This window comes from Trachymyrmex septentrionalis, unplaced genomic scaffold (genome assembly GCF_001594115.1).
Source record: "Trachymyrmex septentrionalis isolate Tsep2-gDNA-1 unplaced genomic scaffold, Tsep1.0 scaffold60, whole genome shotgun sequence".
Classification (NCBI taxonomy): domain Eukaryota; kingdom Metazoa; phylum Arthropoda; class Insecta; order Hymenoptera; family Formicidae; genus Trachymyrmex; species Trachymyrmex septentrionalis.
In genome coordinates this window covers 1,613,958-1,638,786 of record NW_017305779.1, presented here as the reverse complement: position 1 = coordinate 1,638,786, position 24,829 = coordinate 1,613,958, and the positions used below count along the sequence as shown (strand labels likewise).

Below are 24,829 nucleotides of genomic sequence, written 5' to 3'. Positions count from 1 at the left end.
ATTATATATATATATATATATATATATATATATATACATTATATACGTATACATTATAATGTATATATGTATAATGTATATTGTATTATTATAACGATAATTTTTGTAATTTTAAAATCATTACTATATATATTATTTAACAAATATAACAAACGTAAAAAATATACTGGTTATTAATGACGCACACTTCGTGGTCGTTAAGCTATTTGAAACTGGATCAGCACGGTATTTGTTATTATACAGCAGCAATAGTACAATTTGCTTAACTACTCGTATTAAAAAAATGAGATCCTTCTTTGGTATTGTATATATTTCGAATGCGATACTTTTTAATATAAAATTGCATAGTACAATCTAAATGTTATTTAAAACATTAATGCATATAATATCAATGATTCCTCGCAAATATAATATTTTTATCTAAAACATATGATGAAATAAATAAAATATTGTAGAGGTCTTCATAAAATTCTTGCTACTATGGATAATGATTGGCGTGAGTGCATCAATATCAATCATTTGTATATAATGACAATCAAAGCGAAAATATCGCATTTAATATCTAATGCTTTATTGAGCTTTACTGCCATCGTTGCTGCACTTTACCTCTTAGGCGAATACGCAATTCGTTTCGTATTTCTAATCGAAGATTATAATGACACTTCAAGACAGCTTCCATTAAAGTTGCAATTTCCTTTTGAAACTCAACAGTCGCCGATGTTTGAACTTCTTGCTATAACAATATTTTTACATGTAATGTTACACGTATGCACGGTCGCTATTCTAAATGGATTAATCTTTACTTTGGTAATTTATATTTTATATATATTTACCTGTGTTTTCTATTTGTTTGTGTCTTAATGTCAAAGTAATTTATAAGGCAATGTTATAACATTGCGTTATAAATTACAGCAAAATCTGTTATATCAAATTTTTTGTTTTTAATTTGTTAATTTTAGTCATATGTATATTATACATATGCCATTTCTGTTTATAAGAAATTTTAAAATAAAATGTCATTGTATAAATATTTTAAAAGAATTTTATTAAAATGTAATATATAAAAGTATCTTATATCTATATACTTGAAATATTTATATATATTTTTTATAGTAACAATTTTTCTTACATGTAATAACTATAATTTTTATAAAAATTGAAGTATATTTTAGGTTCTACACGCGAGCGGACAAATTGATATAATATGTCAAGAGTTTAAAAATATTTCCGAAAACACTCTTCTTCATGGGTCGTTTGTACCTTTATTTGGAATGTTAATTGAGAGGCATAATAGAATAATTTCATTTTCCAAGAACATCGAACAACTCTTCTCCTTTATCGCATTGATGCAAGTTGTGTGGAATACGTTAGTCATTTGCAGTATAGGATTTGTCTTCATAGTGGTAAGTACTAATAAATACATGATTATTGGAATTGTATTGTATATACTTTTTATCTTCTTTATTATTTGTCAAACTAGTCTATGCATAATGAAGCTGATGTTTTCGTATTAGTGAAAACCCTTTTTGCTTATTGCGTCATAACGATTGAAGCCTTTATCATTTGCTTTGCTGGAGAACATCTTAGCCTCAAGGTGCGTATTTAAAAGTCGTTAATCAAAAATACATTATTCTTTTACACAACATAATTGTGTTATTTTTATAATAAAGATGTACAATATTGTTTTCTAACAAAAACATTTTAATGTGCTGCAATATGTATATATTGTCATTTAAGAAAATAAAACTTGTAAATAATACTTTTTTATTTTATAAATATTTTTTTATAATAAAAAAGTATTTCTTTATAATATATTGTAGTGTTATAAATAATGATTTATTTTTTATAAAAAATTACTGAAATATAATCTGCAATATAATGTACTACTAAGTTGTATTTTATCAATAAATTTTTTATTATAATTATAGAAGATCTTCTATATTTTAATAATATAAAAAAATTGTATAAAAAATTTTAATATTGTTATAACAAATATTCTTGTAATACGTCACAGTAATATTGAAAATGTTTTCTGTCAAATAAGTTGAATAAAAGAGATCGATTTGGAATTATTTGTATTATTTTTTCAGGGTAAATTAATTGCAAATGCAACATATGAAACATTGTGGTACAATATGCCATTAAATACAGAAAAAATTATAATGTTTATAATAATGAGGTCTCAGAAGCGATTGACGATTACGGCAGGAAAAATGATAGATATGTCATTTGATACTTTTACGAATGTAACCTTCTAAATAATTTGTGCATCTTTTATTTCGCTTATCATTAACATTTTCTAAAACACTTTTTTATAATTTTTTATAATTTCTATTCTTTTAGATCATGAAAGCATCAGCGTCTTATATATCTGTTTTGAATGCTATATATTGATATCATCAAGAACTTTTTTACCTTCTGAAATTTATATAAGCAATAATGTTAAAAAGTATATAGAAATTAAATTAAGAATTATTATATTTAACTTTTTACACTATTAATTATAATGTACTATATAAGTTGTATTTATTATATAAAAATAATTTAATTGAAAATAATTTTTTTTCCTTCGAATACTGTTACTTATTCTTATTTAAAAATGATGTATATATATTATATTATATATTTTTGATCATTGTTTTTTAATATAAATCAGAAAATATTCAATTTGTATGCACACATTTCGTATTTGATTTATTAAATGTATTGACAATATCTTATATTCAAAGCTTTTACTTTTGAAATTTCTCTTCTTTGCAAGTCTTTAGTATAATATTACTTTTCTGGAATTATTAGAGGATATTTACAGTCATTATATCTCCAATTGTACAGTTCCTTTGTTCATCGATTACGTTATTACTTTTGAGTTGAATGACATGAATACTATCAATTTCTATTTGTCAGAAACTTTAATGTATAGTCACAATCATAATATAATAATACATTTAATAATTTTTGCAGTTGATGGGAATTGTAGACGTTTATTTATTGATAATATTGCTAAAGATACAAGTTTGAAAAAAAGCTATTCCTCAGAGAGTTACTTTTTTTTTACTTTAGTAGTATAATTTGATCAAAGTACACGACATTAAATTGCTAATAAGATTATAGGATGTTCATGCAAATAATGAGTTCTGTCTTGTCTTATTATTGTACTGTGCGACATATGATAGCGATTGATCCGTATTCACCGGAGTGGGGTCACATCGTGTGGGGATGCACTTGAAAAATTAGACGGTGCACTTGTATTTCCTTATTAACCAGAGTATTGAACAAATGTAACAAGTGATTATTTTCTCAAATTTATATTGGCAAATGACAATTACAAGTACTATCAGCCCAGCACTGAAGTTTGGTCTTTGTTTTTTTGGCTTTTGGCCGGGTATACCGTATTCTACCATTTATTGCTTAGGTTTTATGTCGAGTATGTTGATTATACAATACTTCCAGTATTTGTACATTTTCGATCATCTGAAGTTCAGCGAATTATCAAATCTTGTTGACAGTTCGATTATTACTCTGGATTACAGTTTGACGTTTTTTAAATTGACTGGTCTATGGGCACATCGTCGGTAAGATACTATAGTATACTATGTAATATTGTAGTTTTACTTAATCGCCGTATTCGAGAAATATATTTATTTTTCAGTTTTCTAACATATTGATCTAATTTTTTCTAATTGGAACTTTTTTTAATGTCATCAATAATAAATCATCATTAAAATGTCACCTTGTTATTTGGAATTTTAATTTAAACATTGAAGTATACAACGTTAATTGAAGAAAAAAAATATATTATTCATATCTGAAACATCTGATTAGAAACAACATATTAAAGTAATGTATATATTACAGAGTTCTTCATAAAATTTTGAAGGACATGGATAATAACTGGCACGAGTGTATTAACATTGATCAACATTTGTATACGATGACAACTAAAGCTAATATAGCGCATTTCTTTTCTAACGCTTTATTAAGTTGTAATGCGATTATTACAGTAATTTATCTCTTAGGCGATTATGTAATTCGTTCCGTATTTCTAAATGAAAATTATAATAATACTGGGCGGCAACTTCCTATAAAAATACAATTTCCGTTTAAAATCGAACAATCGCCTGTATTTGAATTTATTGCTGTAACAATATTTTTACATACAATATTACAAGTATGGACGAACACTATTCTAAATGGATTGATCTTTTCTTTGGTAACTCATATTGTATATTTCTTATTTTCAATTTCTCATAAAACGAAACGATTTACATAAATTTATGAGCGTTTTTGCATAAAAATTTTTCATAAAGCAATTTTACTTTATGTGATATAAATCAAACATACATGATGCATTTCTGTAGTATCTTTAAAATATAATTAATATCATATTAAATATTTTTGAGAGTAAATAAAATAAATAAAATTTATTATACATATACGATTACAATACTTATTTTGTACAAGAAGTATTTAAAATAGAAAAAAATTTGTTATATGCAATAATTGTAATTTTTGTAAATATTTAAGTATATTTTAGGCACTCCATATAAGTGGACAAATTGATATTATTTGTAAAGAATTGAAAAATTTTTCTAAAAATAATCTTTGTTATGGATCTTCCATATCATCGTTGGGGATGCTGGTCGAGAAACACAAAAGAGTCATTTCATTTTCCGATAACATGGAACGGCTCTTCTCTTTTATCGCATTAATGCAAGTTGTTTGGAATACCTTAGTTATTTGTTGTCTAGGATTTGCCTTCATAATGGTAAGTACTATAATAATTGTATAACGTTGTGATTCTTATCATATTTTTCACTCATTTTTGTTACTTAATAATATAGTCTATTCATAATAAAACTGGTGTTTTTGCATTAATGAAAGCTGTTTTTGCTTATCTTGCCATAACGTTGGAAGCTTTCATTATTTGTTTTGCCGGAGAATATCTTAGTTACAAGGTAAGCAAGAATGATTATCAGTAAATGTATAATATATTTTAAACATAACATAACTATATAATAATGAATACTATAATAGACATTACTTTGTAATAAAAATGTAATTTTGTCGTACTTAAAACATTATATAAAACAATTGATTTCTGAAATAAGAATATTTTTTATTTTAGAAAATTTTATTTTGTAAGTACGTGATATACATTTTTTAAGGTAATGGCAATTTGTATCTGTTATAACAAAAGTTATCTAAAATAATAAAATGTTTATCAGCTAATTATTTATTATAAAGTTTTTTTTAAATAAAATAAAAGTAAAAATGATATTATTAAAGAATTTCGAATATTTTGATTATAATGTTTTCACAATATAGATGATAGAAAATTCTTTTATGTCAAAATTAATTATACAAGATTAGCTATTATATTTGCATTTTAGGGCAAATTAATTGCTAATGCAACATATGGAACAATGTGGTATGATATGCCGTCAAGTTACGGTAAAATTATAGTGTTTATAATAATGAGATCACAAAAGCGACTGGCGATTACGGCAGGGAAAATGATGGATATGTCATTTGAAACTTTTACGACTGTAATCTTTTAATTTTTTAAATGTCTGATGATTAATTCTATTTTATTTAATTTATTTTGATTTATGTGTCTATTATGTATAAATATAATTTGTAAATCCAGTTTAATTTTTTAACTTGAATTTTTTAGATTATGAAGGCGTCAGCATCATACGTATCTGTTTTGATTGCTATGTATTGACATCAACAAAGTAGTACGATCTCTATCTGCTGAAATTATACTATAGGGAATTTAAAATAGATTAAAAAAATTGTAATAGATTAGAACTTACATTATCAAATTAAGCTGATGTCTGTTACTTATTAATTATTAATTAATAAATAATACATTTAAATTGCATTTAAGAAAATAGTTATTAATGTAAATGCAAATAATCTTTTATATTTTGTGTATTATCATTATTATTATTATTATATTGTTCATTCTTATTTAACAAAATGAGCTTGCATTAATATGCAGGTTGTAATAGTATTCAGGCTACTTTAACTCTATAATTGATAACTTTTTATTATAAGATATTTAATTCGTATTTTATTGGATTATTTGTAACTAAACGACTATATTATTTCGAATTGCAATTATTTGTTCAATATGCAAGTTTAATGCGAAAAACATTTTTCGAATTATTAATGGAAATTACTAGTCACTTCATATTCAGTTAGAAAGTTCTGTTGTTTTCCCCTCATCATATTTCTTCAAAGACTGGAAGATCAATTAAATGAACGCAATTTATTTCCGTTTGCTTAGAATACCTAATATAATACGTGCAAGCACGTATTATATTAAGTGCATGTCATGCACTTAATAATACCTTCATGAAAGGTAGAAATTATGGTAAACATCTGGACATTTCCTTCTTGCTTATAATTTTGCATTTTAGAGAAAAAAAATGCAAAAAAGGTAACGGTCTCGCAGTAAACAATCTTTTTTTTTGTATTATCTTAGTTGTACAATATCTTTATTACTTTACGGTCAAAGTATTATACGTTATTAGACTATTTATGGAATTATAGTATAAGAAAATTATAAAGTCTATTTCGTCTCATCGTCATACTGTGCATCGTATAATAGCGATTGATCCATATTTATTGAGTGGGGACGCACCATATGGGGATACACTTGGAGAAATGGACAGTGCTCTCTCATTTCCTTCTCAACTAGAATACAGAACAAATGTGCCGAAACTAATCTTTATTTCCTCACGTTTTTAAAATCTTTGACAAATGATCACATCTAGTATTAGTCCAGCATTAAAAGTTGGTCTCCGATTTCTTGGCATGTGGCCAGGTGATTCATATTCTACCATTCATTGGCTAAGTTTTATGTTGAGCATGCTGATTATACAGTACTTCCAATATTTGTACATATTCGATCATTTAAAGATGAGCGAGTTGTCAAATCTTGTTGACGGTCTGATTGTGGCTTTAGATTATAGTTTGACGTTATTTAAATTAACCAGTCTGTGGGCACATCGTCGGTAAGATATTATGTATTATGTATTGGTTCAACTTTGTCTCTATGCTCTGCAAGTCTATACGAGTATATAACTATAATCAAGAAACAAGATTCTCCTTTAGTTTCTTAACATTTGTCCTCTAAGTGCATTTTTTCTAAGTGAAAGTGATTATTAATCTAAATCTTAATTTAAATATTAAAACATATGTACAACATTGATTGTCCTCGGAAAAAAATGTTATATATTTGGACATATTTTATATATAATTATATATAATTGTAAATAATTATATATGAAAGATTTTTTCCCTGGTCTCATAAAAGAAAATATGATGTGACTATCTGAAACATATCACAAATTAGAGTAACATATTGCAGAGTTTTTCATAAAATCCTGGCTGCTATGGATAATGATTGGCACGAGTGCACCAATGAAGATAAGCATTTGTATTTGATGACAATCAAAGCGAATGTAGCACGTTTTACATCTAACATTTTACTGAGTGTTAATGCGGTCGTCGCAGTACTTTATCTCTTAGGCGATTACGTAATTCGTTTTGTACTTTTTACTGAAAATCAAAATGATACTTTACGGCAGCTTCCTATAAAAATACAATTTCCCTTTGAAACTCAACAATCGCCGACGTTTGAGTTTCTCGTTGTAACATTATTTTTACATGTGGCAATACATGCATGCACAATCGCTATTTTAAATGGATTAATGTTGACTTTGGTAACACATATTCGTATATGTACATTTTTTAATGTATATTATGTAATTAATTAATTTGTAACGTATAATTGTGAGCACATTTACATTAAAATTTTTCTTTATATATATTGTATAATTTTTTTTTCAGTTTTGTTGACGAACTGTCATATATATAAAACTGTCATATATTAAAGTATTAATGTCAATGTTAGAAAAATTTTACAATAATATCTACACAATAAATTTGTTTGTAATTAAACTTATATTACATAATAATATTATTTTAATAATATCATTTTTTTATCGAATTGTTATATTTAAAATGTTTTCTTCAAAAAATCTCTTTATTTTATAACAATTATGATTTTTTGTGAGAATGTAAGTGTATTTTAGGTACTTCATATAAGCGGACAAATTGATATAATGTGTCATGAATTCAGAAATATTTCTAAGGGATCTCTTCTTCATGGATCTTTTGAGTCTTTTTTTGGATTGCTGATTGAGAAGCATAATAAAATTATTATATTTTCTAACAATATTGAGACACTTTTCTCCTTTATTGCATTAATGCAAGTTGTTTGGAATACGTTAGTTATTTGCTGTTTAGGATTTATTATCGTAATTGTAAGTATTAAAATACACACGCCTAATGATTAATTATATGTATTCATTTTTCTTTTTATAATTCGTTAAATTAGTCTATTTATAACGAAACTGGGATTTTCGTGTTAGTGAAAACTATTTCTGGTTACTTCGTTGTAATGATTGAAGCTTTTGTCATTTGCTTTGCTGGAGAATATCTTAGTTTAAAGGTAAATATTCAACACATAGTAAATCATCCATACATAAGCTTAATCACATAATTGCATTGACTAATGATAAAAGTACAATGTTGTTTTTTTTTAAAAAAAAAAAAAAAAAAAAAAAAAAAAAACATTTGATATTTGGCAATACTCAAGATATCACTTAAGAAAATCAATTTTTTAATAAAAATATTTTTTATTGCATATAATATTTATTTCTTCAGTGTATAGTAACATGACGTTTCAACACAAATATATTACAAATTTAATATAAATAATTTTACTATTTTTCTGCTATAATTTCTTTACTTCTTTCAATATTTTCAAATTTGTATAACATTTTTTAAATATTGGCAATAATATAATATATTAGATAAACTACTGTAAAGTAAATTAAACATTTAGGTATCAAAAAATTTCGTCGCATTTGCATTACTTTTAGGGCAAATCAATTGCTAACGCAATATACGAATCGTTGTGGTACGATATGCCGTCAAATAAAAATAAAATTATAGTATTTATAATAATGAGGTCTCAAAAACGACTGGCGATTACTGCAGGAAAAATGATGGATATGTCATTAGGAACATTTACTCGTGTAATTTCTTTAATATTTTGAATATTTAATTATCACAAAATATGTAATTCTATATACATATTTTGCTTATTATTTTTTAATCTACTATTACATATATATGTGTCTCTAATTTTTTAACTTGTATTTTTGTTTAGATTATGAAGGCGTCGGCATCGTATGTATCCGTTTTAAATGCTATGTATTGATATTAATACGTGATATCAACATGCGATATTTATTTGATGCAATTATAATATATTAAGTAAAAAATATTTACAATAAATTAAAATTTAATTTTTTATTGACAACTGTCTTATTAATAACTGTCGATTAATAAATTACATTTGTATAAAAATAATGTAAATGTAAAAAAATGTCATATAAAAATACAACTTTCTTTTGAAATTCAACAGTCACCGATGTTTGAATTTCTAGTTGTAACAATATTTTTACATGTAATATTACAAGGATTTATGCATTATACTCTAAATGGATTAATTCTTATTTTAGTAAAATTTACATTTTAAATTTAACCTATAATATTTTTATTTTTAACTAATTTCTTAATAAATACCAACTAACAATAACATAATATTAATATTATAATATCACATTCGATAGTATAATGATTATGTAGATATGTTATATTAAATTTATATTATTGAATGTAAAATTATGAAACTATGTTACTATTAGTTAGTATTTACTAGATTGGTATTTATTAGGTTTAATGTAACAGAGCAATTTATGATGCAAGGTTGTATTAAATTATTGATACTATCGAATTAAAATTTTACATTAAATAATTTGTGCAATACTGATGTATATAAATTGTTATATTTCTGCGTAAGAAGTTATAAAATATATCTAATTAATGCTTGTGTTAAAAAAGTTAAACTTTACGAGAAAACTTTTTTTAATAACTTGATGAACACATACTGTATAAGAATATGTATATATATACATATAATGTTTATTCATTTTATTCAAAACACATTTTTTATAGCAAGAATCTCTTTCATATCTAATAATTACAATTTTTTAATAATGTAAGTATATTCCAGGTGCTTTACTTCACGTAATCGGACAAATTGATATAATGTGTCACGAGTTTGGAAGTATTTCTAAGAGTACTTTTCTTCATAAATCTACTGTGTCCTTATTTAGAATGCTGATCGAGAAGACACAACAGAATTATTTCATTTTCCGAAAAAATCGAGAAACTTTTCTCCTTTATTGTGTAATGCAAGTCGTTTGGAATACCTTAGTCATTGACGGTCTAGGATTCTTCTTGATAATTGTAAGTTTTATAATAACTATATAATAATGTGTAATAATTATAAGATATATAATACTTTTTCTTTTTTCTTGTTTGAATTAGTATATTTATAACAAAACTGTTATTTTTGTGTTGATAAAAACCATTGTTGGTTATCTTGGTATAATGACTAAAACTTTTATTATTTGTTTTGCCGGAAATTATCTTAGTCTCAAAGTAAGTCTAAGTATTTAAAATTTTATTTTTTAAAATTATAAATATATATTTTATATATCTAACATTTTGCCGAGTTTATATATCCAATTATGCTATAATGAAAAATACCTATAAACATTGGTTTCTAACGATAATATTTTAATATATTACAGTGCATAAAATATTATGTAAAATAATTAATTTTTTTAATAATAATGTTTTTGTCTTAAAAAAGGTTTCACAAATATAATATTATGATATCTTTTAAACAGAAGATTGTTCTGCTTTTTTGTTGTAATAGAAGATTACTAAAATTTTAAAATATTTGTAAATCATTTTATTAAAGATATGTAATTTCTTATATATTCTAAAATTAGAAATTAATAAATAAAGCATTTTTCTAATAAAGTTTTTCTAATTTTATCACTTTACTATTATACTTTTTTTTAAATTTTTATTGTTATTCTCTAATAATATCTTTATTTTTTAATTTTTATAATATTATTATAACATTTAAAATATTTATTTTAGACATACTTAATAGGTTAATTTTTTAAGAAGAATTAAATATAATTATTATTATACATATAATTATGTAGAAAACCTTGCATTTAACATTATTAGCTTTTAGGGCAAATTAATTACTAATACAACTATGAGTCGCTGTGGTATATGTCGTTACATCAAAGTAAATTGATAATACTCATGATAATAAGATTTCAGAAACAATTAGTGATTAGGGCAGGAAAACTGATGGACATGTTATTTGAAACTTTTACGAATGTAATTTAAAAAATTTTTCGATACTTAATTTTAAAGATATTATTTTGTTTTTTGCTTATAATCAATGTTTTTGCTTATAATCAATTTGCACGTGTTCTTTATGTACAAATATAATGTATAAACCAAAATTAATTTTTTTGTTCTTATTTTTTAGATTATGAAAGCGTCAATATCATATATATCTGTCATGAATGCTATGTATTAATACGAGTAAAAACGAAATATACATTTGTCGCAATTATAATGTAATTATTGTAAGCCAATTGGTAAAACAGTATTGACAATGAATTTAGAATTAAATTATTATGAACAGCTTATTAATTGTTTTTTATTATTAATTATTATTTAGTAAATTACGTAAATTAAAAATTATATTTAATAAATATTAATTAATATAAATGCAAATAATTTTTTGATTTCGGGAATTACTATATATATTGTACGGTCTTATTTAAAAGAATATTAGTGTGGAGAATGTTAGATGTTTTTAGGCATTGACTTTTTCCTAGAGAATCGTACATTGTGTTTGTGTATTGGCATATTCCGTTAATTATAGGCATATTAAAAACTAAATATTTTTAATATCTCTAATTAAAAACTTTTATACTTTTAAAATTTCTTCTTTAAGCGAGTTTTTTGTATGATACCGTTCATAAAATAATTAAAAGGAATTACTCATCATTACATTTCCGTTCTGTTATTCTCCCCTTATTTCTTTAAACACCAGAGGTTAAACTGCAAGAATATAATTCAGTTCCATTTGCTTAGAATACCTAATATATAATTATTGTTCTACACAGAATGTAGCGGACATTTATTTCTTTTTAATGGAATTATATTACTTATCAAGAGATAAGTTTGCAAGAAAAAAGAACTAACAATTACACATTAAGTTGTTCATCCAGAGTTCAATATCTTTATTACTTTGAAAATAATGTACGTTGTTAAACTATCAACAGAAAATTACAGAATGTCCATAAAAAATTAACTCTATCTCGATTTGCTATTATACTATACAATACATGGCGATTGATCCATATTTACGCGAGTGGGGATCGTGTACCATGTGGGGATATACAATACTTGGAGAAATGTATAATACAGTTTCATTTACTTCTCGTCTAAAGTATCGAACAAATGCTCAAGTACTGATTTTTATTTTCTTATATTTTAAACACAATTGACACACAAATGGTAATCACAAGTACTGTCAGTCCAGTGCTGAAAATTTGTCTTCAAATACTCGGCATTTGGCCGTGTGTTTCGTATTCTACCATTCAATGGCTGAGTTTTACGTTAAGCATATTGATTATACAATACTTTCAGTATTTGTATATTTTTGAACATTTGAAGATCAACGAGCTCTCGAATCTCATTGACGGTTTGACTGTAACTTTAGAATATAGTTTAACGTTATTTAAATTGATTGGTCTGTGGATACATCGTCAGTAAGATATTTTCTGTGTAATAGTTCAACTGTGTTTAATCGTCGTGTTCGAAAAATATGATTTTCTATCAATTTCTTAACACATTATTTTATTTACCGTAATTGAAGTAATATAATGTCATCAGCTAAACTTTAGCTTGATCGTTCTTAAATACAACGTTGATCTATTGAAAAAAATGTAATCTTTTTATCTGAAACATCTGACAGATTGAAAATATATATATTACAGAGTTCTTCATCAAATCTTGATTGCTATGGATAATGACTGGCGCGAGTGCATCAATATGGATAAACATTTGTATATGATGACAATTAAAGCCAATATAGCACATTTTATTTCTAACGCTTTATTAAGTGTTAATGCGACCGTTGCGCTACTTTATCTTTTAGGCGATTATGTAATTCGTTTTGTCTTCTTAAATGAAGATCAAAATCATACTTTACGGCAGTTTCCTATAAAGATACAGTTTCCCTTTGAAACTCAACAATCGCCGATATTTGAGGTTCTTGTTGTAACAATATCTTTACATGTAATGTTACATGTCAGCATTCTTTGCATTTTAAATGGATTGGTTCTTACTTTGGTAACTATATATATTATTACATTTTATATGTATATTTTTATCTGATTTAATTTATACTTAACAGAGCAATTTGTGACACAAGATTATAATATATTTCTATCTAAAGTGGTTCAGTTGTATTAATATTTTACTTTAAATATATTTGTATAAATTTGTTATATACGATTTGTTATATTTTCTACGCAAAAGTATAGAAGTGTAATTAATACTTGTGTTCAAAATTTTAGAATTAACTTTTGAACAAATAAGTATATTATACAAAAGTATGTGCATTGTTCGAAATACATTTATTATAGCACGAGAATCTTTTTCATATAAAATAATTATGCAAAAATTTAAGTATATTTTAGGTACTACATGTTAGCGGGCAAATTGATATAATGTGTTATGAGTTTAGAAAAATTTCTAGGAGTATTCTTCTTCATGAATCTGTCGTGTCTTTATTTGGAATACTAATCGAAAAACACAATAGAATTATATCATTTTCCGAGAACATCGAAAAATTGTTCTCCTTTATTGCATTAATGCAAGTTGTTTGGAATACGTTAGTTATTTGTTTTCTAGGATTTTTCATCATAATTGTAAGTGCTCATAGTAAATGTGCAATAATTGATGGTGTAAATCATTTTTCTCTTTTTATTGTTTATCGAACTAGTGTATTCATAGCGAAACTGGTATTTTCGTATTAATAAAAACGGTTCTTTCTTACTTTGCTATAATGGCTGAAGCTTTCATCATTTGCTTTGCCGGAGAATATCTTAGTCTCAAAGTAAGTATTATATTTTAGTAAATACTTACGAAATGGTTAATCAAGATTGTTATGAGCAATAAAAATAAAATTTTCTGACACTATGTAATCATGAATATATATTTCTAATAATAAGATTTAAAAAAAATCAAAATATAAGTACTTATTCTAATTTATATATACATATACGAGTATAATCATAGTATTATGATGAAATACATGGTGTTGTTTTTTAAAGATAATATGTACTTTAATATATTAAAATGCATATAATATTATTCAAAATTATTTAATTATTTAAACAATAACGTTTTTTATTTAAGAAATGATATTTGTTTTATAAATATAACATATAATGTCGATGTAATGTTGATATCTCTAATAAAAAAAAATTTTTTTAGGTCCAAAATATTGTCATTCCATTAAAAATTACATAATGTTTTATATTAAAAATAAAACAGAATTCTAATTTTAAATCTTCCTTTATTAATCTTTCTCTATTATCTATCTTATTTTCCTCGATATTTTTTATAGTCTATTTATTTTTTAATGTCGTAATATTGGCAATTAATAATTAAAGAAAAATTTTATTTATCGAATATAGTAGAATCAATAAACATTATTATGCTAAAAGCCGTTGTATTTAAAACTATTTGCTTTCAGGGTAAATTAATTGCTAATGCTATATACGAATCCTTGTGGTATGATATTCCATCTCGTCAAAGTAAAATGATAATATTTATAATAATGAGATCTCAGAAGCGATTGGCGATCACAGCAGGAAAAATGATGGATATGTCATTTGACACATTTACAAATGTAATTTCTAAAATTTTTTGAATGTTTAATTCTTTAGGAATTTCATTTTGGTTATAATCTGCTACTTGTGTCCTTTAAACATAATATAGAATTTAAATATAATATAGAGACTTAATTTTTTTATTTCTGTTTTTTAGGTCATGAAGGCATCAGTATCATATATATCTGTCCTGAATGTGATGTATTGACTCGAACAAAAATGTAATATACGTTTGTTGAAATAATAACGTCATTAATGAATCAATGAGTAAAACAATATTGATAATCTAAATTAAATTATTATTAACAGATTATTAACTATTATTGATTAATTGTTAAATTATATAAATTAAAAGTTCCATTTATTATAAAATATTTCATATAAATGTAAATAAGTTTGTATTTTCTATTATTATTACTATTATATTACATTATATATTTATATTTAAAGAATACGACTGCGCAGTATATGGGATTTTCGGACATTGACTCTTTATTAAAGAATTGTATATTCAGTTTGATAATATCTCATTGAATATAGTTACATTTAAAATTAAACGTTTGTAATACCTTTAATTGAAAAAAATTTTACCTCTAAAATTTCTTTCTCAAGCGAATATTCTTCATTATAATTTAGAATCATTAAAGAGAATTACTTATTATTATATCTTTATTTCTCTTTCTCTCTTTCTGTTATTTCCCCCCTAATTATTTCTTTAAAAGATAAAGGTAGAACTGCACACAAATATAATTCAATTTAGTTCGGTCAGAATACCTAATACACATACTACTGTACGTTTTTTGCTATGTAGAAAATAGCAAATGTTTGGTTTTTATGTTTGAATCGCGTTGTCAAGGGATAAGTTTGTAAAAAAAAGGTAACTGACAATTAGACATCAATTTGTTCATTCTGAGTTTAAGTCCGATATCTTTATTACTTTGCGAGCTACTTTGCGAGTACCATCAACAAAAAATTATAGGATGTCTATACAAATAATGAGCTCAATTTCGATTTGCTGTTATACTACACAATACATTGATACATCTATATTTATACGTAAGAGGGGATGGACTGCGTAGGGTTGCAATTGAAGAAACTGTTAGTACTCTTTCAGTTCTTTCACAAACCATAGTGTCGACGATCTTTATTCTTTCGCGATTTCAATATTATATACGAATGATAGTCACAAGTACCGTCAGTCCGGTATTGAAAATCGGTCTTCAATTGCTTGGTGTGTGGCCAGATGTGTCTATTCCCTATTGGCTAATTTATATATGTAGTATACTGATTGTACAATACTTTCAATATCGATATGTATACGAGCACTTCAAGATCAGCGAGCTTTCAAATCTTGTCGATAGCTTACCCGCGTCTTTAGATTACAGTTTGACAATTTTTAAAGTAATTATACTTTGGATACATCGTCGGTAAGATGTTGTGTCGCTGCAAACGTTAATTTTATCCAATCTCGTTCTGTAACACAAAATAATAATAATAATAATAATAATATAAATTAGATATTATTTTCTTATATATGTGTGTTTCTTACATATGTTGTCAATTAGATCTTCTATAAACGTAGCGTATCTTAATTCAATTAATGATTTATAGAGTTTGAATAGACTGTGCCATTTTTATCCCAATATGTGTTTAATTAAAGTAATATATTACAGAGTCGTTTATCAACTCTTGGCTGCTATGGACAATGATTGGCATGAATGCGTTGATATTGATCAGCATTTGTATGTGATGACAATCAAAGCCAATACATCACATTTTTATGCTAATGTTATGATTAGTATTTATATAATTGTTGGGGTGTTTTATCTTTTAAGCGGTTATGTAGTTCATTTTGTATATGAAATCGAAGATTACAATAATACCTTGCGGGAATTTCCTATCAAGGTATATTTTCCTTTCGAAAATCAGCAATCGCCGATTTTTGAGCTGCTGGCCCTAACTTTATTTCTACATGTATTGTTAAATACGAGCACGGTTTCTATTGTAAACGCATTAATTTCTACCTTAGTAAGTTTTATCTTATAAATTATTATTTTTATTTCTCATAGAAATTATTTAATTGTACGTTATGTCAGTAGACAGATCAGAACAAATATTTTTGAGGTTTTCACGAGTTCTTTAGAGATGTCCAATGCTTGCAGATCATCGTTGCTAATGTCAACGTTTCGTGAACCTTGCCATTTACTCTATCAGGGCGAGGAGTCCACTGATAAAGTGAACGGCAACAAAACGTTGACATTAGTAATGGATCACGACGCGGCTATAACTTGCAAACCTTTTGGCTCCTCAAAACAAAATTTTATTTTTAACATATACAGAAAAAGTGTTACAATTATCACAACCGGAAATAATAATAATTTTCACCCATCAATATTTGATTGTGATAACCGTAAGATGGACATATCTTTACAGTCATAACCGTTAAGATATGCCAGTCTTATGGTTATCACAATTATATTATAGTTTTTATAACCAAAAAATGCATTGATAAGCGATTTTGGTCGTGGCAACTGTAGTTGTTTTTTCCATATACGCTTTGATATATAAAACTTATATGTATATGAATTATGACGTGTTATACAAATTTAATAATTATAATTGTTAAGTGCCGTGTCGACCACCAGTAATCAACAATGAATTTTTCGTTCGGGCCGCATTAGTCGCGGGTGACCGTCAACACAAAATTTAATATCCTTATACTAAAAATTGAAAAGCTTTAGAAACAAGAAAATATAGTTGAATATGTAAATAGAAAAATAAATAAAATAATCTCGGCACTTAACGTGTTAATTGGATATTACTGATAAGTGCATTGATTTTACACTGTTTTATATCAAACAATTCTTCATAAAAATATATGTGATATTTTCCATACTTGGAAACTTTACAGAAATTTACATATATACTTTAGGTGCTTCATGTAAGTGGACAAATTGATATATTATGTCAAGAATTCAAAACTATTTCTGCGAAAGTTCTTCCTGATAAGACTTCCACATCTACATTAGGTGTACTGATTGAGAGACACAACAGAGTCTTTTGGTTTTCTGACAACATCGAAACACTTTTCTCCTTTATTGCCTTGATGCAAGTTATTTGGAATACTCTAGTTATTTGCAGCTTAGGATTTATTATTATAATTGTGAGTACAGCAATAAATTTATTGTTATTAATATTGCAGTTAATGTATATATTTGATCTTATTATTTATCAATATAGTCGTTTTATATTGAGACTGGTGTCACAACAATATTAAAATCCATTTTTGCTTATCTTGCTGTAATATTAGAAGTTTTCATCTTATGTTTTGCTGGAGAATATCTCAATCTGAAGGTTAGTAAATATTTGAAAATTAACTGCAAGTGTATACATAGTACTTAAGGAGGTTGTAAGGCAAATGCAATATGTTAAGAATTATTTGAAAAAATTACAGATTATTCTAAATTGCATTAAAAGTAATACAAAAAAATTAGAGATAGTTGATCATCTGCATCAAAAGTTATTTAAAAACAAAGTAATATTTTTTAAATGTGTATTCTAATAGAAATATATGAAAAAATGTATTATAAAATAATGATAAAAATCTCAATTTTTTTACATAAATATTTTATGAATTCAAAAATATTTATGTAAAGTTACATTAAGATACAGACATTAATTGTTTTGTTAATTATAAATAATCAAAATATTGTTATAAACTAATTAGTAAATCTCAATAAAACTTTGCAAGTCATTTTTAGTAAAATATTTATATAAAAAAAATTAGATTTTTGTAATTATTTAAAAATTTTTGTTTATAACAATAAAACTAATATCAAATAAAATAAATATTCTATAAAAATATGTTGGTCAATAAAATAATACTTATACTGTTTCTATTTTTTCACAATAAGTGATATATATTTATTTTATTTCTATTTTTAAAATTTTTGTATAACAGTAAAAGATTAGAAAAACCATTGTCATTTTTATTATAAATAAGATTTTCGAACAAAATTTAATTTAAGAACAAAAAATTATAAGAAATATTATTATCTTTTATATCTTTCACACTGTTTTCAGAGTAAATCAATCGCTGATGCAGCATATGAGTCATTTTGGTATGATTTACCGTTAAATCAAAGGAAAATTTTGATGTTCATAATAATGAGATCTCAAAAACAACTCATGATCACGGCAGGGAGAATTACAAGTTTATCTTTAACCACATTTACGAGTGTAAGTTTTTGAAATATCCTTCTGAACAGTTAAATAAAATGTTTCGACATTTCCCATAAATAAATAAATAAATAAATAAATAAATAAATAAATAAATAAATAAATATATATATATATATACACATACACACACACACACACACACACACACACACACACACACACACACAGTGTATGTACACTGAAGAGCAAAAATAAGGTCCTTTTTTGGCGTAGATAACACGTATCCCCACATATTACTACTCTCAGATGACGCACTTATCTACACCTATTTACTTTAAAAAAAAAAGGACCTCATTTTTACTCTTTACTATACGTACATATGTTTGTAAATTAATTTTCCAAATTTCTTTTAGATCATAAAAGCATCAGCATCGTACGTATCTGTCTTACATGCAATGTATTAATATTAATAATAGTTAATATTAATACATATAATAATTTAATAAAATTGTACAGTGTCATTAGTTTGAAATATTAATGTAGAGATATTGTTAATAATAATTGCTTTGGTATTTTATTTCTTAGTCGATTGCATAATTTGTTTTATTTTTCTAATTGAAGATTGCAATTTTACTTTCTAGCAGTTTTTTATACAAATATAATTTCCTTTTGAAATTCAATAATTGTTGATGTTTGAGTACTTTGTTGTAATAAAATATTTTGAAGTTACTACATCCCTGTATGCGTTATATTTTAAATGGATGGATTTTCACTTTAATCTCTCATATATTGTTCATATATATTTTTAGTTTTTATTAATTTTTGAACGTTCAGTCAGTATAGAATGCTCGATTTTTTTCATTTCACTTTTTTAATTAATAAAAATATATTTACTTGATATCATTATATTACTTAATGTCTGTTAATTCGATCGAAAAAGATTCTTTACAATATTTAATATTTATTAAATATAATATTGACATTTCTGAAATAACAACACATCGTTGAAATTTCAAAATATTCGTCAATTATTTCATTTTAAGTATGTAATTTTTTATATTTTTAAAATAGATATTAACAAAAGATTTCAAATTTCATTTAAATTCTTCACTATTTTTTCTTTGTTACACATTTTTGTTTTTTATTTTACAGTTTCTAATATTCTTAATCTTTACTATTTTTAATATCGGCACACGCACACGCACACGCACACGCACTCACACACACACACACAATTAGAATAAAACTTTATTTATTAAATAATTAGAACAAATTTAATTATTTAAAAGACCGTCGCATTTAATACTATTTGTTTTTAGGATAAATTGTCTAATCGATACAATATAATGTATTCCTATGGTACGATACAATATCAAATCAAAATAAAATTATAATAAATAAATAAAATTAAATATATAAAATATTAAATTAATTTCAATTATATTATTGTGCTCTAATTACTATGCTAACTCCTATGTTAGCTTTGTTATTGGTATTATTAAAGTTATAATATTCATAACAATGAAATTTCTCGCAGGCTACTGACAATTACGGCAGAAAAAATGATGTATATATTATTTGAAAACTTTCATGAATGTATTTTTTTAAACATTTAATTTTTTAGAAATAATTTTATTTTACTTATAACTGATCTGCTACACATATCTCTTTTATTCATAATATTTATATAAATTATACTTCTTCAATATTAAAAATTAAAAGGCTATGAAAGTGCAGCGCGGTAATTGCGCACAAATTTCAATTTGTTATTACAAATACATTATATTTAAGATGTTATTATTTAATCCAAACCTTTAGGTATTTAGATCTGCAGCAAAATAGCACATATTCGAAAAAATTCCATACTATGATTTCGTGCACAGGTCAAATGAATCACTGAATACCTTGAATTTTTTTACTACGTTTGTAGATAAGTAATGATTCAGAAAAGTATGTATTGATCTAAAATTTATATTATATTATATTAAAGCTAAGTGAATCATTAACCCAAACAAGAGCGTGAGATTAACAGTTTCTTTAAAGCAGATAAGAAATTGTAATCATAACGTAGTTATAATAATCAAACACAAGTAAAGTAAAAATACAATTTGAAATTGTCTAAGATACAATGCGAACAAAGCTGAAAGACCTAACTTAACTGTAATTGTAAAGAGGTTATTCACGGTAAGAAGTTTATCATAATAAATAAACGAATCATTTAGAAGACCCATATACATGAAGGAATTATATCTTGTTGAAAGCTTCCGTATATGTGTGATGTAAGAATTAAGTCTAATTGCAAGTTCAGGTCGTTTTCTTATAATTTAATAAACAGCATTTTAGACCCAAAAACTTTTCTGTATCTAAAACTTTAACATTTAACCAATGAAATTTATAATCTTTTTGCAACCTATGTTTTGTGATTACCTATTGAGTAGTAGTGTTTCTATTTGATTCATATATTCTAAAATTCTGATTTCTAATTATCTTCTATTATAGTTTGCTTGACATAATGAGTTTAGATTCTCACCCGAATGTCACCCAGATATCACTCCATTCTTGTTGTTTAATGTTAAACAGAAGAATAACATAACTCCCTTTCTCTCTCTCTCTCTCTCTCTCTCTCTCTCGGGGAGCACCTGGGTGAAAATCTGAACACGCCTAGATGCGAACACGTCTAGGATGTATTGCAATCATTGCACAAAATTTGATATATTGTACTATATTTTTCTTTCAGTTATAAGAAAGAATATATTTGTATACTTTGATTAATCCACATAGTTTATTAAAACTGAAAAAGAATTTTAGATTCAGATTTCTTATGATATTTTTAAATTTGTCGAAAATCAGTGGTATGTAAGAAATCATATTTCGCGGTTAAGTGTTTTTTTTTTACTTGGATGTATTGTTTTTGTGTTGACTTGTGAACAAGAATGCATTAATAATGTCAAAAATAAATCTGAATGAATAATTATTATTTAGTAAAGTTTCAAAATTTATATCTTGTTATGAAATCTCAGATGCAATAACAAAAAGATTCTGTCCCAGCGAAGAAGGACTCATCGAATTAATGTTAAATCGACATTGATATGATGATTTTGACGTTACTTCAACATCGATTTCATGTCTAATTGACAACCATTTCTTGTTGTGGCGTCATTCCCAAAAGAGACCTTATAGGAATATCAAATTTTTTTAAAATAATTCATCTATTTCTATTTTTTATAATTTGAAATTAAACTGACAAAAATAAATTAATTAATAGAAATAATTCTATTTTCGGAAAAAAAAAAGCGGATCTTAATATTAATATGCAAATTCTTGTAAACATATTTTTTTTTAGTTTTATAAATTGTGCACCGAGCTGGGCAGATATTATTCGAAATGGATTCCGATTGAAATTGTTTAATTATTTCCTAGATTTTTAGGAAAATCGAAATAATTTTAATCGGAATTCAATTCCGAATAATTTTATATTACGTATTTGGGCATCTATCATGGAACAAGCCAAAATAGATTCCGGATTAGTCGGAATTATTATTCCCTATATTTTTATTTTATTTTCTAGGGAAAATGAATAATTTTAATCGGAATTTATTCCGACATCATGATAGGTACCCAAAAATAAATTTCAAAATAGATTAATCAATTTTAACAATAATGCTAATAAGTATATTAAAAACTTGTAATAATTTTATTGCGAAAAATATTACTTCAGCCAGAGTTTAAATCTGAAATTCCTGATTCATCTGGGAATACCAATTCAATCACCGAGGCATGTAGAAATATTTGTAGCAATAACTAGTGAGAGAATGTCGTTTTTTAAGGAAATGTATATAAACAATTATAATTTGAAATTAGATTTTTTTTAGATTATAAAAGCGTCAATATTATAACAAAAATATGATATACAGTGGGAATAAAAAATAAACTCATTATCAAAATATCATCACTAAAAAGGTAACTATGAGAAATTAATTTGAATATCGCACTATTATCTGAGTGAGAATTTTTTTAATCAATAAAATTGTCTATAACTTAATATAAAGTCAATAATATTAAGAAATTTGCTTTCTTTTAAAATTAAATAAAGAGGTCATTTTTGTAGAAAATGTCATGTAGTATTTAAAATAAAATTTTTTAAAGTTAATAGTCACTATTGTTTGACTTCTATTTTTTACTTTGGACTATTGTAAAAGAGTGTTCAAATAAACAAGATGTTTAAATAATTCTAAATAATTTCTAAATAATTACGAAAAATTTTAGATGATTCTTTCAAAAATATGAAATTTCAATAAAAATTGAAGTAAATGTTGCTAGTTTCATTCTCTAATAACATATATTACAGGAGGATTAAAAAGGATATAGGAAGATTAAAAAATGTTAACATCCTTTTTATTAGTAAAAAATGTTAAAATTTTATTTTTCTAACTTGTCCAGAATTAAAAAAAATAGACACTTAATTTTTACATCTCCTTTTGAAGAAGTAAAGAACTCTTCAAGACAGGATATGGGAATAAGTATATGTTTACATAAAAAATTCTGTTTAATTTTTAACAAAAAATCATCTCTTAAAATTTTTTGCACTTTAGAAACTTTATTTAAAAACACCCTATATATATTTAAAAATATATTTTATATTTAATTATTGCTAGTAATTCTCTAAATTAAACATGGTAATTGTATTATATTAAGATATACCAAAGACAATCGAACTTCCTAAGATTTTTCGAATCGCCATTGTGATGCCAATGTAACTGTCTATAAGATCGGAAAATCTATCCAGGCTATCGCCAAAGATAAATTATCATTTTAAGATATTCGTAACAATGTTAAAAAATGGAAACTCATGATATATTGAGAAATCTTTTAAGATCAAGACGAAAGAGATACACGATATCCCAAGACCTATCGTATTTCAAGCTACCATTAACGCCAAAGTCTTTACAGAGATTATCAGGAATCAAAAGACATTAATTTTAACACTTCTCTGGCTTCTCCATCAAGCCAGATTAAAAAGTTGTGTACAGTGTGGATAGTAATGGAAAAGCGAAACTACAGTTTACAATATAAATCATATCAATTTCAAAAAGCAAATCTCTTTTTAATATTTGTTTTCAAAATAAAAGAGATGAGTAACGCAGCTTTTTAATTCGGCTTTGTAGAGACAGTGGCAAACTGTTAAAACTGTCTCTTAATTTTTGTTAATTTACGACTTCTACAAAGATCTTATGATTAATAGAATTTAATAGTCAGATCTTCATTGACTGCCGCGCATCTCTTACGTCCTTATTTTAGTTAGAATTTCTCACTATCATAAGCGCTTTCATATTTTTAACAATCTTGCGTACATTTTTAAGTGATAATTTGCGGTCTATGGCGATAACAAGATTTTTCAGCTTTAGAGACTATAATGATGATTTGAAATGCCTCAGGAAATTTGATTGTCTTTGTCATTTCTTGACAGTATAATAGATGCTAGGTTAGATTAAGAATTGCTAGCTTACAATTAATGTTTAGGTAACATATATTTTTAATTATATACTTTTAAATATATTTTTAATTATATTTTTTTATTTTTATAATAATCCAAATTGGAAAATAAAAGTGGAACAGTCATGTCTGTTTAAACTTTAAAATATTGATTGTTAACCACTAACGCTTTTTATAGAATCACTTTATTTAATTTATAATAGTAACAAAGCAATTTTGTTTCCATT

The 24,829-nt window shown here is 25.0% G+C and overlaps 5 protein-coding genes and 1 pseudogene across 5 annotated transcripts; all 6 read left to right on the top strand.

Annotated features, from left to right (window-relative positions):
* Positions 1 to 1,271: 1,271 nt before the first annotated feature.
* LOC108752497 (odorant receptor 22c-like) lies at positions 1,272 to 2,394 on the top strand. Its single transcript, XM_018493342.1, has 4 exons — positions 1,272 to 1,403; positions 1,481 to 1,594; positions 2,091 to 2,246; positions 2,344 to 2,394. The coding sequence occupies exons 1-4, from the start codon at positions 1,272 to 1,274 to the stop codon at positions 2,392 to 2,394; spliced, it is 453 nt and encodes a 150-aa protein (XP_018348844.1).
* A 2,239-nt stretch (positions 2,395 to 4,633) lies between these two features.
* On the top strand, positions 4,634 to 5,725 carry LOC108752496 (putative odorant receptor 92a). The gene is made up of 4 exons (XM_018493341.1): positions 4,634 to 4,765; positions 4,842 to 4,955; positions 5,391 to 5,546; positions 5,675 to 5,725. Exons 1-4 carry the CDS (start codon positions 4,634 to 4,636, stop codon positions 5,723 to 5,725), a joined length of 453 nt encoding a protein of 150 aa, XP_018348843.1.
* A 2,485-nt stretch (positions 5,726 to 8,210) lies between these two features.
* On the top strand, positions 8,211 to 9,298 carry LOC108752501 (odorant receptor 4-like). Its single transcript, XM_018493346.1, has 4 exons — positions 8,211 to 8,336; positions 8,411 to 8,524; positions 8,958 to 9,113; positions 9,248 to 9,298. Exons 1-4 carry the CDS (start codon positions 8,280 to 8,282, stop codon positions 9,296 to 9,298), a joined length of 378 nt encoding a protein of 125 aa, XP_018348848.1. The 5' UTR covers positions 8,211 to 8,279.
* A 1,037-nt stretch (positions 9,299 to 10,335) lies between these two features.
* Positions 10,336 to 11,554, top strand: LOC108752499 (annotated as a pseudogene).
* Positions 11,555 to 13,835: 2,281 nt separating this feature from the next.
* LOC108752502 (odorant receptor 85b-like) lies at positions 13,836 to 15,135 on the top strand. Its single transcript, XM_018493347.1, has 4 exons — positions 13,836 to 13,961; positions 14,036 to 14,149; positions 14,792 to 14,947; positions 15,085 to 15,135. Exons 1-4 carry the CDS (start codon positions 13,905 to 13,907, stop codon positions 15,133 to 15,135), a joined length of 378 nt encoding a protein of 125 aa, XP_018348849.1. The 5' UTR covers positions 13,836 to 13,904.
* Positions 15,136 to 17,940: 2,805 nt separating this feature from the next.
* Positions 17,941 to 19,573, top strand: LOC108752500 (odorant receptor 4-like). Its single transcript, XM_018493345.1, has 4 exons — positions 17,941 to 18,090; positions 18,168 to 18,281; positions 19,011 to 19,166; positions 19,523 to 19,573. Exons 1-4 carry the CDS (start codon positions 18,034 to 18,036, stop codon positions 19,571 to 19,573), a joined length of 378 nt encoding a protein of 125 aa, XP_018348847.1. The 5' UTR covers positions 17,941 to 18,033.
* Positions 19,574 to 24,829: the final 5,256 nt, after the last annotated feature.

Excerpts from the sequence above, each read along its gene's own strand:
- LOC108752500 (XM_018493345.1), top strand. The coding sequence starts at position 18,034 with ATGCAAGTTATTTGGAATACTCTAGTTATTTGCAGCTTAGGATTTATT. Across the intron at positions 18,091-18,167 it reads TAGGATTTATTATTATAATT|TCGTTTTATATTGAGACTGG; the intron begins GTGAGTACAGCA and ends TTATCAATATAG. Across the intron at positions 19,167-19,522 it reads CTTTAACCACATTTACGAGT|ATCATAAAAGCATCAGCATC; the intron begins GTAAGTTTTTGA and ends AATTTCTTTTAG.
- LOC108752497 (XM_018493342.1), top strand. The coding sequence starts at position 1,272 with ATGTTAATTGAGAGGCATAATAGAATAATTTCATTTTCCAAGAACATC. Across the intron at positions 1,404-1,480 it reads TAGGATTTGTCTTCATAGTG|TCTATGCATAATGAAGCTGA; the intron begins GTAAGTACTAAT and ends TTGTCAAACTAG. Across the intron at positions 1,595-2,090 it reads GAGAACATCTTAGCCTCAAG|GGTAAATTAATTGCAAATGC; the intron begins GTGCGTATTTAA and ends TTATTTTTTCAG.
- LOC108752496 (XM_018493341.1), top strand. The coding sequence starts at position 4,634 with ATGCTGGTCGAGAAACACAAAAGAGTCATTTCATTTTCCGATAACATG. Across the intron at positions 4,766-4,841 it reads TAGGATTTGCCTTCATAATG|TCTATTCATAATAAAACTGG; the intron begins GTAAGTACTATA and ends TTAATAATATAG. Across the intron at positions 5,547-5,674 it reads CATTTGAAACTTTTACGACT|ATTATGAAGGCGTCAGCATC; the intron begins GTAATCTTTTAA and ends TGAATTTTTTAG.
- LOC108752501 (XM_018493346.1), top strand. The coding sequence starts at position 8,280 with ATGCAAGTTGTTTGGAATACGTTAGTTATTTGCTGTTTAGGATTTATT. Across the intron at positions 8,337-8,410 it reads TAGGATTTATTATCGTAATT|TCTATTTATAACGAAACTGG; the intron begins GTAAGTATTAAA and ends TCGTTAAATTAG. Across the intron at positions 9,114-9,247 it reads CATTAGGAACATTTACTCGT|ATTATGAAGGCGTCGGCATC; the intron begins GTAATTTCTTTA and ends ATTTTTGTTTAG.
- LOC108752502 (XM_018493347.1), top strand. The coding sequence starts at position 13,905 with ATGCAAGTTGTTTGGAATACGTTAGTTATTTGTTTTCTAGGATTTTTC. Across the intron at positions 14,150-14,791 it reads GAGAATATCTTAGTCTCAAA|GGTAAATTAATTGCTAATGC; the intron begins GTAAGTATTATA and ends ATTTGCTTTCAG. Across the intron at positions 14,948-15,084 it reads CATTTGACACATTTACAAAT|GTCATGAAGGCATCAGTATC; the intron begins GTAATTTCTAAA and ends TCTGTTTTTTAG.